At 37.9% G+C, this 15675-nt stretch overlaps 1 protein-coding gene across 9 annotated transcripts in view; it reads left to right on the top strand.

The window, feature by feature from the left end:
• Positions 1-15675, top strand: part of STPG2 (sperm tail PG-rich repeat containing 2) — a 446863-nt gene that overhangs the window by 182474 nt on the left and 248714 nt on the right. The window contains exon 12 of one of the 9 annotated variants that reach the window (XM_050944047.1): positions 6943-7029. The exons of the other annotated variants lie outside the window; for them this stretch is intronic. Coding sequence (XP_050800004.1) covers positions 6943-6980 — 38 coding nt within the window. The 3' untranslated portion in view covers positions 6981-7029. Of the gene's footprint in view, positions 1-6942; positions 7030-15675 lie in introns of those variants that run through there. 9 annotated transcript variants of the gene reach the window in all.

The raw sequence follows: 15675 nt of genomic DNA, 5'->3' as shown, positions 1-15675 counted from the left end.
TAATATAATTTCAGACAAAATTATTATACCTGTAGTATCTGTACATACATTGGCAGACAAATAATATTAGATGAGATGGAACTGGTAAATGGGCCTAAGTTACCATCTTCCATGATAATTGTTTCCCTTCCTGATCTCCTAGTCTGATCCTTCAATCCTGTCCTTCATTTTCGGGTCTGGTGTTTCTCCAGTTTGGGCCCATGTTATACAATTCTACATTACAGATTACTTAATTTTTATCCAGTTGACTTTTAACACATCAGCCCTTTCAGTTTTGGGTAACCCATACATTTCACATGCACAGGCTTCTGTTACTCAACTTCTGTTTTTTCCTGCTGGCTTTGCAGTTTCTGGGTCATGTCATTTTATGTTACCCTGCCCTGGGTCTTCCTAGAAAAAGGGGGCTTTTATTTATCATTCCATGTTTATATATCACTACATCTTCCAATACAATGCATTAACTTTGTTCTGTCAGCAATATCATTTTAAGCAGATTAGCAATTCTATGTAAAAGAAGAATTGGCAAAACCACACTTATGCTGGCAAGGACTTGGCCTAAGTGTTACCTCTTCCGTACTCATTAACTATCTATAATTATAAATAATTAAAATATAGCTGTCAAAGCTTGCAATCTTGCCATTAACAATTTTTCATTTATATTTCAATGTTTATAAATCAGTAGTTGTTATCTTTTGCTCCTTTTTTAATCTATTAGAAAAGGGAGGAGGAACTACGGAAAACATGATGATTCTTTAATGTCAGCATTTCTTATCTTCTCTAAGCATGGGGTTTTTCATTCAAAGTCCAGCTTTGTTTGTGAATCATTATAAAGAAACTTCATTAGAAATTTTCCTGTGAATGCATGTTGTGGAGTGTCTCAGTTTGGGGACCTTGATATTTAGTTGCTTTTACTCATAGACTCATAGGTCAGAAGGGACCAATATGATCATCTAGTCTGACCTCCTGCACAAGGCAGGCCACAGAACCCTACCCATCCACTTTTATAACAACCCCTAACCCAGGACTGAGTTATTGAAATCCTCAAAATTGGTTTGAAGACCTCAAGCTGCAGAGAATCCACCAGCAAGCGACCCATGCCCCACGCTGCAGGGGAAGGCGAAAAACCTCCAGGGCCCCTGCCAATCTGCCCTGGAGGAAAATTCCTTCCCTACCCCAAATATGGCGATCAGCTAAACCCTGAGCATGTGGGCAAGACTCACCAGCCAGCACCCGAGAAGGAATTCTCTGCAGTAACTCAGTTCCCATCCCATCCAACATCTCCCCGCAGACCATTGAGCAGACCTATCTGGTGATAATCCAAGATCAATTGCCCAAATTAACTATCCTATCATAACATCCCCTCCATATACTTATCAAGCTTAATCTTAAAGCCAGAAAAGTCTTTTGCCCCCACTACTTCCCTTGGAAGGCTGTTCCAGAACTTCACTCCCCTAATGGTTAGAAACCTTTGTCTAATTTCAAGTCTAAACTTCCTGATATCCAGTTTGTACCCCTTCGTCCTCGTGCCTACATTAGTACTAAACTTAAATAATTCCTCTCCCTCCCTAACGTTAACCCCCCTAATATATTTATATAGAGCAAGCATATCCCCCCGCAGCCTTCTTTTGGCCAGGCTAAACAAGCCAAGCTCTTTGAGTCTCCTTTCATAAGGCAGGTTTTCCATTCCTCGGATCATCCTAGTAGCCCGTCTCTGGACCTGTTCCAGTTTGAATTCATCCTTCTTGAACATGGGACACCAGAACTGCACACAATATTCCAGATGGGGTCTCACCAGCGCCTTCTATAACGGCACTAACACCTCCTTATCCTTGCTGGAAATACCTCGCCTGATGCATCCTAAAATCGCATTTGCTTTTTTAACAGCCGGATCAAATTGGCGGCTCATAGTCATCCTGCTATCAACCAATACCCCAAGGTCCTTCTCCTCCTCTGTCGCTTCCAACTGATGCGTCCACAGCGTATATCTAAAATTCTTATTATTAATCCCTAAGTGCATGACCTTGCACTTTTCACTATTGTATTTCATCCTATTACTATTACTCCAGTTTACAAGGTGGTCCAGATCTTCCTGAATAGTATCCCTGTCCTTCTCCGTGTTAGCAATACCCCCCAGCTTTGTGTCATCCGCAAACTTTATTAGCACGTTTCCACTCTTTGTGCCAAGGTCAGTAATAAAAAGGTTAAATAAGATCGGTCCCAAAACCGATCCTTGAGGGACTCCACTAGTGACCTCCTTCCAGCCTGACAGTTCACCCTTCAATACGACCCACTGGAGTCTCCCCTTTAACCAGTTCCTTATCCACCTTACAACTTTCATATTCATCCCCATCTTTTCCAATTTAACTAACAGTTCCCCATGTGGAACCGTGTCAAACGCCTTACTGAAATCTAGGTAAATTATATCTACCACATTTCCTTTATCTAAGTAATCCGTCACCTTCTCAAAGAAGGAGATCAGATTGGTTTGGCACAATCTACCTTTAGTAAATCCATGTTGCAATTCGTCCCAATTACCATTGACCTCTATGTCCTTAACTACTTTATCCCTTAAAATTTTTTCCAAGACCTTACATACTACAGACGTCAAGCTAACAGGCCTGTAATTACCCGGATACTTTTATTCCCTTTCTTAAAAATAGGAACTACGTTAGCAATTCTCCAGTCGTATGGCACAACCCCCGAGTTTATCGATTGCTTAAAAATTCTCGCTAATGGGCTCGCAATTTCACGCGCCAGTTCCTTTAATATCCTCGGATGGAGATTGTCCGGGCCCTCCGATTTTGTCCCATTAAGCTGTTCAAGTTTGGCCTCTACCTCAGTTGCGGTAATAGTACCCAGGAGCCCTGATCTTGCAATTATAGAACTACTCACAATTTGTGAAGGTAGGCATGTGTAAGTCTTTGCAGGGTCAAGGCCAGAGTAGGTATAACTTTGGGGAAAAATAAGCATTATTATAAATCTTTTAAAAAATAAAAAAATAAGCTTTAAAAGGCAGTTCTCATTACAACATATACTTTGGGGAAACTAGATTATATTAGAAGAATTCAACAGGAACAAGAATTCTTAGTATACAGGGTGTACTTGTTTTGAATCTTTGAATCTTTGACATGAAAGAAAAGTCTGGAAGCCAAATTAGTATCAACTGGATTACAAATTCGCCAAGAATAAGAGACTCTAACATTAAAGAATTACCTTTACTATTAATGCCACCTGTAAATCTTTGTATTATACTTTCCGAAGATTTTGATGGAATAAATGGTGCATATATTTATCAATATAACTTTCCCCCTGTATAACCTGTTGAAATAATTTGTGCATGTACTACCAAAATATGAAACTGAATAAAATACATTGTGGGGAATGAAAAAAGAAAAGGAGGAGAATTATCTATATATTGAGTATAATCTAAGAATTGGTTGCATTTAGAAAAGTTATATTTCACACTGGTTGCTTCGAATATCCTTTATTCACTGTTTTTAACATACAAAAATAATTAGTGATGATGAATCTCAACTCTTAGATTTCTCCCCCCGGAAGATGATGTGGAAAATACTTAGTTCCAAGTTTTGAATCTTTAAATAGTCTCAACAGGAAGTAGGCATAATGGTGATTGGCAAGTGTGTTAAATGACAGTTTTCTTTTTGTGAAGATGAATGAGGAGCTCCTTTCAGTGGTGCTTCAGGGAATTCCTTTCTTATTTGTCTTTGAGAAAGGTCTTTCTAAGACCTATTCACTATTTTGTTTCCCTTCTCACCTGTTTGGATTTTTATTTTATAAATGTTGCTTGTGGCAAGGTCCATCAAGGTCTTAAAATCTCTAGAGCTTCTTTTTATTTTGTGCTGTGTTTTGTTGGTGGTTTCTCCTGTGTTGTTTTTCCTTCTATTTCTCATGCAAAACACAGGTGGCTTCAAAAGATCCCTAGATGTGATCACAGCATGATAATTGTTTGGTTTGCCTTGGAGCAGACCTCCTTCTCAAGGAAATTCTCAAGCATTCCCAGACTTACTGAAAATCAACATTAACTATTCGGTACGCTCCTTACCCAGCTCTTTTAAAGCTCTTGATTGCAAGTTATCTGGACCTGCTGATTTAAAAATGTTTAATTTTAATAGCTGCTGTTTAACATTCACCTAAGTTGCTATTGGAACAGAAAGTATTTCATCATTATATGATCTGTGTAGAAATATTTATCAAACACTTCTGCCTCTTCTACATTACTGTTGATAATTCTAACATTTCCAAATGGGCCAATACCATTATTAGGATTCTTTTTGTTCCTAATAAACTTTTAAACATTTCTTATCATCCTTAACTCTGCAGGCCACAGATTTTCCCGTGTATCTTTTTGCCTAACTTATCAATTTTCTACTTTTCCTAGCTTCTGATTTATGTTCATCCACTATCAACTTTGCCTTTCTTCTATTTGTTATTTGTTATTTTATTTTTTATAGACAGGTTGATTTTTCTAACTAATATGGACTTCTTTCTCAGTTGTGGGATCATGGTCATTTGGACATCTTGTAAAATGTTCATAAACTATTTCTAATTTTCATTCATATTTTTCTGTTTAAATTTCCTCCCAAAGCACCATATATCTATCCATCTGTATTCTATCTATAGCTATCTATCTATATCAGTGGTGGGCAAACTTTTTGGCCTGAGGGCCACATTGGGATTGCACAACTGTATGGAGAGCTGGGTACGTTGTGCCTCCTCAAATAGCCTGGCCCCTGCACCCTATCCGCCCCGTCACTGCCCCCCTCAGAATCCCCAACCCATCCAACCCTCCTGCTCCTTGTCATCTGACCGCCCCCTCCCAGGACCCCTGCCCCATCCAATCCCCCTGATACCTGTCCCCTGACTGCCCTACCCCATCCACACCCCCTCCCCCTGACAGCCCCCCAGGACTCCCACCCCCATCCAACTGCCCTCTGCGCCTTTTCTCCTGACCATCCCCAGCCCCTAACTGCCCCCCCGGGATCCCACCCCCTTATCCAACCCCCCCATCCCCTGACTTCCTTCCTGATCCCTAACTACTTCCATGCTCCCTGATAGGCCCCCCGGGACTCCCACTACCAAGTCTGTCCCCCATCCCTTGACCCCCACCCCCAGAATCTCCACCCCATCCAACCGCCTCGGCTTCCCTGACCTGCTCTGCAGAACCCCCCTCTTCCTTACCCAACCCTCCCACTCCCTGCCCCCTTGCCAGGAGCTGGAGCTCGCAGCTGTGACACCCAGCCAGAGCCAGCTACACTCCCCATGCTGCCCAACGGGAGTGGCGGGCCAGAGCATGGCCCAGCTGCGGGGGAGGTGGAACAGTGGGGGAGGGGCCAGGGACCAGTGTCCCCGGCCGGGAGCTCAGGGGCCTGGCAGGACGATCCCGTGGGCTGGATATGGCCTGCGGGCCATAGTTTGCCCACGTCTGATCTAAATCTATATTTATTTATTTATTTATTTATTTATTCTTTGCTGGTTTGGACTTTATACTGTTTTCTTATAAAAAGTGATCACATCATGACAACTTGTATCTAAGCTATCACTCATTTTAAGTTTTGTGATCAGCTCTATCTGTAGTATGAGGTCTAATATAGAATTATCTCATGTTAGAAAAGTGTAATATATAATGTTTAGAAATTCTGACAATGTTTAATATGGGTAGTATGAGACCGCTAGCATATGTCATTTGGACTGACAAGTGATCAAGCAGCTTTCTTCCTACATGTTATAGATAGGTACTTAAGGAGTTGGTCATCCTATTGCCTGATGAGATTTGGTGGTGTGTTGCAGACACCAGCTAAGACCCAATCTTGTGCTTATCTGTTAGGATATTATTTCATAAGCATTCAAGAGTATTTTCTTCTGAGTAGTCCATGACTCAGAAACTAGTATTACCACTTTTGTCACAGGACCACTCTTGCTCCCCTTTGCCTACTCAATCCTTACTCAATAGGTAATAATAATTGATTTTAATACTCCAATAATACAAATCATTTTACCAGGCTTCAGAAAAACCAATTAGATCAAACTTATGCTCTTAAATGAGCAATTGCAATTCCTCTTGTTTGTTATCTAGGCTTCTTGCATTGGTGTATAAGTAATTAAAGAATTGCTGTTGTTTCTTGATTAATTTTGCTTTCAGCATTTTAATTTCGTGCTAAATGATTTAGGTATGGTCTGTATGTGTGTTTTGTGCTTATTTGTTCCTCTTTTTGTGCTTTCATTTTGTTCTTAGTTTAACATCCTCCTGACAACTACAAAAATATTTTGACTAGGTCCTTGGACCCTGATCCATCTGCTTTGGTAGTGCACAGCCATAAAGAAAGCCAATGGCCAATTGGGGACTCTTTCCAAAATAGCAGAGCCTCTGAGTGGCATAGAGTAATGCCAGTTCTTCCTCACCACCAATGTAGGGGACAAGGTGTTAGAAGGGGAGTGACCAGAGTGCTGATGTGCTCTAGTGATGTATAGTGGGCATATCAGCCCTTTGGGCCCATAACTAGTTGGCATAGTTGAGAGCAGTCCTGGGGCTAGTCTAAAGTACAAAAGGGACAGGTACAATCTAGAAATGATCTGCAGGCTCAGTGCATTTCAAATGGCTCTCTTTCCTCTGCTGGTCCCAGAACATGTAAGGCACTATTGAGAATTTATCTTTACCTGGTTATCATTAAGCAACTTTTTAATTTATTATTTCAGGCCATAATTTTCTCATACATGATGAAGAGTAGATTGCTTAATCATTCTGGTAAAAGCTCTCTTCTCCATCAACAGCTATAACAGTGTAATAGGGGAAATATTCCCCACACTGGTAATGAAAAAATGTGCCTTGCCCCGCTATGCCTGGAGAAGGGCATTTGAAGGAGGAGATCTAGCTCAGTTCAAGGCTGACCAGAAAGGAAATCAGAGCTCTGATTCTTTTATTAGGAGAGAAGCTGGGTCAAAGCCCATGTCTGAAGGAATGACTGGGGTCTGGGGGATCAGTAAAAGCTGGCTGTTTGGAGACAAGTCCTGAATCGAAGGATGCGATCCCACTGAAGGTTTGTCACATGACCCTGTTTTGACTTGGGTTTTTTTGTTCCTGATCTCCTTTGAACCATAACACCCTGGAAATGGTAAGACTGACGTGCTTTGGCTGGAGGGCCAAAGCCCCACTACCTCAGACAGCAGTCAGCGAGCACAACCTGACAGCTGGGTGGGTCGTGTTCTGACAGACCACAGGGGAACACTGCAGAGGCAACCGAGTCACACACTGAAATTCTAGCACCTAGAAAAAAAATTAAAAATAAACAAAAAACAAAATAGAAAAACTAAGAAAACAAGCCCCCTATTCATTTGGTTACAAGCAGAGTAAAAACACTTCTCTTCACTTTCATAATGTTGAGGTACATTACCTTTTTGCAGGTCAGCTTGCAAAATCCAATCTTTATGCAAAGTTCTGTGATTTCACAGATTCTCTCACACACAGTTTTGTGCAGAAGTACCATGGCAGCCATTTTGAAAAGTTTTTAGTTATGGAAAGGCAAAGAGGAATACAGCACAGCAGATACAGATTCACATTAGATCAGAGATGGAGATATCCCTATATTGAGGTCTTAAATGGGACTTCTGAGTTGCATACAAAAGATGAATTTCCATAGGAAGTCATAGGCAAGACACAGTTTTTTGTTAAAACAGTTGGAGCAGTGACATAGGAGTCTTTTTTGTTTGTTTGCTTGTTTTTTAAACAAAAGGAAATAGTATTCCCTTTGAATAAAGCTCAGGACAGAGTCCAATCCTGTAAAGAACATTTTCTATAGGAAGGTTATTAAACAATAAAATTGTGTTAAAATTAAATTATAGGAGAACATTTGGAATATATAAAAATAGCTCATTTTTGTTAGTGAAAATAAAAATTCACTCAGATTTGAGGACAATGTAAGTGATATAAGAGTTAGATAAAAGTATCAGATATGTGTTTTAAACATAATTAAATAGCTAATTAACAAAATACAGATAATTCTTATATGAAGTTTATTTCATGCAAATTGCAATACTTAATGCAAGTGCATTTTAAATTTAAAACATCACTATTTCCTGCTTTTGTTTCTTATTGAAACATTTTGAGTCTCATTAGTGTGTCAGTGACTTGGCATAACTGTCTATGGTTGACTTAAAGTAATAAAAATTGATTTCCAGAGCATGCTAAGTGATGTCAGTGGAGGTTATCTGAATACATTATGTGTGTATCTAACTCTATAGCATCCGTTTTCCACATGCTCTGCAGAAATGACTGGAGATTAGAGACACTGAAGTCTGAACTTTTACTTGCTGAAGCTTTTACATTTTAAATCTAGTTGAGGTTCTGGAGATCCTAGTTTGACTAGGGGGAGGAAATGAAATATGTAGTCAGAAAATCAATCCAAAACTATTTTAATGACAGAAGAAAGATGATGAGTTTCTGGCACACAGTCTGCAACTGCTGCATCAAGCTCCTCTCCTTTCCAACCCTTTGTTCCCATCCAATCTTTCTCTCTCTACTCCACTGAAACTGTGCTTACTAAAAATCTTCAGGACTTCTTGATTAAATATCAGTGCCCCTATTCTGTCCTTATCCTCTGTGATTATTCAGCTGCTTTTAACAGTTTGAGTAGGCCATTCTTAACATCTTTTTTCTATCTTAATTTTCATGACACTGGTGTCTGAAATCAATTTGGGTCTTTCCATTGATTTCACGAGGCTTTGGATTGGGCCCTAGATCCTGTCCACATTCTCCTGCCTCTCTGATCATTTCTTTATTGTTGCTGGTGGTCCGTCCTCTTTGATAGAATCATACGACTGGACAGGGACCTTGAGAGATCATCTAGCCCAGTTCCCTGCTCTCATGGCAGGACTATCTAGACCATCCCTGGCAGGTGTTTGTCTTACCTGCAATTAAAGATCTCCAATGATGGAGATTCCACAACCCCCTAGGCAATTCATTCCAGTGCTTAACCATCCTCACAGTCCCACTCCTTTTGTCCGTCTGCAACCCTCTCCGTAGGTGATCTTTGCTTCTGTGATTTCAACTGCAGTCGTGACACTGAGTCACAAATCTATCTCACTGTACCTGACCTGTCTACTTTGGTTCAGGCAGGTGTTTCTGATATTGTCTCATGAAATTACACTGAATATGGCAAAACTGATCTTCTTTTCGTCTCCTGTTCTGTTGTTGTTGACAGCATCACAATTCTGTCATTCATTTAGGCCACCTACAATTCTGCTCTCTCTCTAGACCCGTGCACCCAGACCATGTTCAAATCTTGATGTTTCTTCCTTCATAGAATCTTTAATATTTCGCCTTTTCTCTCAGTCCACGCCAGTAAAACTCTTATTCCTTATCAGTACTATGGCATCCTCCTCCTCCTGGCTTTCCTGACATGTTGACTCTTATTAAGTACACTCACTGTACTTTGTCTAGAATAATGTTCCTGGCCTGTCACTCTGAAATGGTATACTTGTGCAAGAGAAGGAGGGGAATAAGAAGGAGGGTGTGTGTGTGTGTCTGATTAAAGTAGCCAGAATTTACTTGTGAATCTGGTCATACAAGTTAAATAGATGATGATTTAGATATTATATCATGAAATTATTAGGAAAATCACATTGTATAAATGCCCACATATAAACTACTTTAAGCAGGAATACATATCAATAACTTAAGGTTAGAAACATTACAAAGATGTTGTAATTATTCCAAAAACAAGCATTACACAGTTAGGAAATTCAGAGTTAAGGTTAATAGAAATCTAAACATGTTTAGGTGTAGAAATGCACACTTAAGGCACCTAAGCAGCCTTAACTCTGACCTGTTATGACATAATATGCCTTTAAAAATCAGTTTACCTTCAGACCACAGACATGAAAAATCTCTTAATCATAATTATATGGTTATTCCATGACATCACTACATGGCATAGTGATGACAATAACAGTTGAGGACACTCAGAATGTTGCAGGAAATATTCAGTACATTGCAGATCAGTCTGTTTTCAAGTTCTGGTAAATCCTGGGATGTGTGTGTGTTTTACATGAGGAAAATAAGAAAACTAAAGGGGCCAATTCTGCTCCCATTGAAGTCAATGGGAATTTTGTATTATGTTGAGTCATAGCATAGCCTGACTTTGGCATATATATTAGAGTTACAGATTTTACAGAAGTTAGTTTATTTTCCCCTTACTGAATGAAGACAAAGAACTAAAGGAAACAAGCTACAATTACACTGTGATAGATGTAAAACATGGTTTAGATAGAGTACGTGGGAACTTTGGTCTGTTGATATAGTTTTTCAGCCATAGTAAGAGAGCCACATATATAGCTGATTAATCATGTCTACTTACATACATTATGTAATATTAAATTTACATTTACCATTGATAGCAAAGATATTGCGCATTTTAAACTAATAAATTAGTACAAAAAATTATAGTACTGTATGAGCAAATCCTAAAGCAAAAAACTAGTGTTTACTTTTTAAAAATAATTTAATATGCTGTTTCCAAAACAAAACAAAAGAATCCTTTTATTATTTCATAATAGTTTGTAGTAGGAACATGTGGTTATCAGCCGCAAAAAAATAAATCAAAACAAAATGCTGTAGTTTTTTCTTCTAAGGATCTGATCATTGCTTCTACTTTTTATTTACTTAGTAAACTTGCTTTCCTGCAAAATAAATCAATCAATAAATTTTTTTGAATCTAAATAAAGTAAATTACAGCACTGAAAACTGATTTTGTGAACAATAATCTGTAAAATAATAATGGACATTTAAACAGTGTTTCAAATCATGAGTTTGTTCTTAGAAGCAATACATTATTTTATGATAAAACCCTAATTTGTCTATAAATGATTGCTTTATCACTTTGTACTTAAAGAAATGGAAATAATCCAATAATAATATAATTACAATGGAACATTTAAAATATTTACAAGGAAATGTATACCTGCAAATACAAGTTAAATTTTCTCATAGTTACACAGGAATTACCCTACTGGATAGGTTTCAGAGTAGCAGCCATGTTAGTCTGCATCCGCGAAAAGAACAAGAGTACTTGTGGCACCTTAGAGACTAACAAATTTATTTCAGCATAAGCTTTCGTGGGCTACAGCTCACTTCTTCTATGTCTTACCGCCAAAATGAATAATTATGGAAGTCCTGCTTGTCGAGGAAGAATTTCTTCACTGCAGGTGATTCTACCAAGTATGTATGTATGTATGTATAAGTCACCTGTTAATAATGTATTATGTACTTAAAAAAAATCCATTTTCTTTCCCAGCACCCCAAACAACTCTGCTCTCATAAGGCTATGTACCATGTTAAAGTCAAACCTTCACTTTGAATGTAGAAGATGTAATGTTAGAATAAGAGTGATTGTACTGATGTCTGTGGCAAACTTCTGAATGTATTTCTGTTTCTAAAAGCCTGAGCAATGTTTTTCTGGGCCTTCTCTTTGAGAAAGCTGACTTCTTGGTGCTTACTAATCACATTCTGCCACAGCTTTCAGCTAGCAGGTATGATATTTATAAAATTCCGTTCCCTTTATAATTTAATCACTGCTTGGAATTTATAATGGTAACCTAGTTCTATGCCTTCAACTTGTCAAAGCCTGAATGTGGAATGCAATCTCTGACAAAGACCCAAAATGAAGGGCACAACCCACCGCCCCCCCAACCTGGAAACTTAAAATGTGAGATTCATTCCTGTAGTATAAATAAAGTTTTCTGTAAGCTTATTTTCATATTTTTTCTTATGTAAATAAATCTCTACAATAAAAGTGAAGGGAGAATGTGTGTGTTTGGAAAGTAGGTAACTGTGGGAAATGAGCGATGTCCCCTTAAACAAGAGACTATTAGAGAGGATTTCACCCAACTGTTACATCAGAATGACATGATCATGGTTTTCTTACTGTGGTTATTAGACATATTATAGAGATGTTGTCAAGTACCAAAATTAGATTTTGTGAAAAAAACCTCAAATTTGTACAGAACTTAATGTCAATAGAAACATTTTCCCATTATATTTTTGAAATGTTTCAATAGAAACAGCTCAATATTTAATGAAAAAGTAGAAAGAGAAGGTGGAAAATATTACATACTGTAAGTATGCAAGAAATAAGAATAATAGCAAAACAAAATGATGATCTATTACTTCACAGAAAGAGGAGACAAAAATAGCTGTTTGTGAGAAGGTCTGAAAGAGTTAATTACTTTGATTCAATCATTGTAAAATATGATTAATGGAATAAAAGTTCAAGACTGATAGGAACACATTAAAAATGAGGAAGGAACTGCTCATAGAATACCTAGATAGCTGTTTTTCAAAAGGGGAAAAGAAGAACTTTAGAGAATTACCTGTTAAATAGATTGCTATATATATTTTTTTCATTTAAATGACTATGGTTCCTAGCCACTTGTGACTTACCTAGGACTAATGAACAGCTGTGTCCCCTCAGTTTTCCAATCTGGGGTGCCTTTTACACGGCTTCACTGTGAGACCTACCACTCCTGGTCTGCTCTCACAACCTCCAGTATGTAAGTTACTCCCAGTTATAGTATATGAGTGCTGCTGCCAGCCACTCTTGAATTACAATACATAACAACACCAGCAAATTTCCAGTCCCAGACTTTCCCCAGAAATACATGTCTTGTGCTGTCCAGATCTCTCCTGGACAATAAAAGCTCATATTAAGTCCATCATTTTATTAATAGAAAATAATATGCACAAATTCTGTTATCCCAAATGGAGTTTCCCAAATACTTCTGTCCAAACACAGTGGCTTAGATAAAACAATACAAGAAGTTTATTAACTACTAAAAGATTTTATGTGAATATAATGAATTATAATAGGTTACAAGAAAAATAAAAGTAAAACACAACTATTGCCTGACGTAACAACGTAGAGTGAATTCAAAGTAACGATAATATCATAGAGAAGAATCTTATAACTTTACATACAATGTTGCCACACACATTTTAATACAACAATAATGATTAGACAACTATGAGTTTTCAAATGATACCTCACAAGGCATAATTTGTATGAAATGTATCATAATTAGGGCTGTGATTCTTTCATGGAGATCACGGAAGTCACAGCAGGACTTCAGAAGTAGAGATTTAGTCAAGGGGTGAGCATAGGGATACAGACCATCACAGCATTATACTACTAAAAATAAAAATTATTTTTAAGAAGCTAGGCAAAATAGGATAAAGAATAAACAACAGTAATTAATCAAAAAGAAATCATTCCACAGTACAATGGTCAGTATTAAAACGTTGACATTTACTGCTTGCAATTAATGTTGTTGCATTATTCATGGTGTTAATTACTTGCAAGTACTGAGTGTCAGCATTTTAATTTATTTTTTTTTATGAGACAGCAAGCTTAGTAGCTAAAGGAAATGGTTGGCCTATCTTGCCATTAGTAAGACGTGTAATACAGTTTATGAGAACATCATGTGGAACTAAAGAAATGTCCATTAGATATAGATACACAAATTGCTAAAATAATAAGATGGAAATTACCACCATTGGTTCACTATCAAGTCAGGAAATGATGAGTGGTGTCCTATAATAGTCTATTTTGATTCTAAAGCTGTTCAGTATATTAATGGATTGGAGGATTAGGTGAGGCCTGCATGTTTTCTCTACTTTCATGAATAAAATGAAATGTTAACAATAGTTCAATGCAGGGGAATCAGGAAGTGCAATCTCCATATCATGTCCCTCACTTCCCAGTCTTATATAAGACCTCTAGAAATAAAGTATAAACTTGCTAAATTGGAGGAAAGGGCTAAAATCTATAAAATGAGTTTTAAAAACCCAAATGTATAATGGTTCCTTAAGGAAAATCAAATAAATGGAGAATACTAGGCAGATAAGGACCACAGAGAGAGAGATGGGAGTTATTATGGAAGATTGAATATAAGTCAACAGGACAACACTCTTGCAACATAAGGCAAATGATATGTTCATTTGTATTAAGGGAATATTATGCTTAAAACATGCAAGGTAATTATTCTGCTCCACTTGGCAGTGATTAATTAAGTCTCTGTTGGAATACTGTTCAGTTTAGAGTATCACATTTATAGAAAGAAAAAGTGAAATCGGAGAGAATTAAGAAGTTAGCATCTCATGAAAATTCAGAAGAAGAAAGCAAACATTCTGAAGAAAGCTTGAAGTTGTTAAACAGCACATATAAATGGAAATAAAAGTAAATTTGATTTAATAGTTATGCCTAAATATGCTAGGAAAAGGAGAGGGACTAATTCTTTTTAGCCAGTGAGGATAGGGTAAGTAGTCAAAGATGTTTCGCGTGGTGATGTGCTGTGCAAGGAATCAAATCATCCCAGGTATCCCGAAGGCATCTTCTGTAATGCCTTCCTGTCCTGTGGAGGTTTCATGTTAGCTACAGCTTCAACCTCACTGTCATTTGGCCTGATTCCTTTGATGAGAATATGCATGCCATGGAGTCATTAATTTGTAATGAAAGAGGTTCCGGAGCTCAAACAATTAGATGCTTTTTTACTTTTTTACATTCATAACGAATGAAACAAGCCCAGAGGTGCCAGGGCAATGAACTGCTAAGCCTAGAGGTGCCAGGGCTCAGCCCTGGCAAGCTCCGCACAAATTAAGCGTTTGATTTCTTTTACCATGAACCAAATTTTGTCTGGTTTAACCTTGATATTCTCTGTTAGAGCCCTTGCCATCATTTTATTCAGTATCCGATCATGTTTTGCCTGAGTTGAAGCCACTATTATAATGTCATCTGCTATTATATGGACACTTGCCATATCAGCAAATGTTTTATTTTTCTTTTGAAATACTTCACCAAGAACATAAAAACAGCCATGCTGGATCAGATCAATGGTCAATCTAACCTGTCTTCAGACTGACCAGTGCCCAATGCTTCAGAGGAAATGAACAGGGCAATCTCAAGTGATCCATTGCATGTTGTCCACTCCTAGCTTATGGCATTTGAAGGTTTAGGAATACCCAAAGCATTTGATTCTGTCTCTGACCATCTTGGCTAATAGCCATTGATGAACCTATCCTCCATGAACTTACCTAATTCTTCAGCTACGCTTTTGGTCTTCACAACATTACCTGGCAACAGGTTCCACAGGTTGACTGTGCATTGTGTGAAGAAGTAGCTCATTTTGTTTTAAGCTTGCTGCCTATTAATTTCATGAGGTGACCCCTAGGTCTTGTGTTATTTGAAAGGGCAAATAATACTTCTCTAGTCACTTTCTCCACACCATTCATAATATCCCACTTTAATCATCTCTTTTCTAAATTGAACAGTCCCTGACTTTTTAAACAGTAGATGACTTTATTCTGAAAGGTAGACTGAGAAACATTTATCAGCCCCAGAGTGTACTGAAAGTGCGCAGCTTAGACAACTCCTTATGTAAGGTCACTTTTCAATATCCATCTTTCTCATGTAGAATAGTGAATTATGCTTTTACTAGCTAGTCAGCACTGAACACCTGCTGGTGTGAGGATGGAATAAAATGCTCCTTCAGAATAGCCTTATTAAGATCTCTGGAATCCAAACAAATCCTAATCTTACCTTTTGTCTTCCCAATTATGATCAACCTACTACTTCATGGAGTGGATGTATTCATTTTGGCTATAATCCTTTC

This window comes from Gopherus flavomarginatus, chromosome 3 (assembly GCF_025201925.1).
Source record: "Gopherus flavomarginatus isolate rGopFla2 chromosome 3, rGopFla2.mat.asm, whole genome shotgun sequence".
Classification (NCBI taxonomy): domain Eukaryota; kingdom Metazoa; phylum Chordata; order Testudines; family Testudinidae; genus Gopherus; species Gopherus flavomarginatus.
The sequence above is the reverse complement of the archived record's forward strand: the minus strand, read 5'-3'. Positions and strand labels throughout refer to the sequence as shown.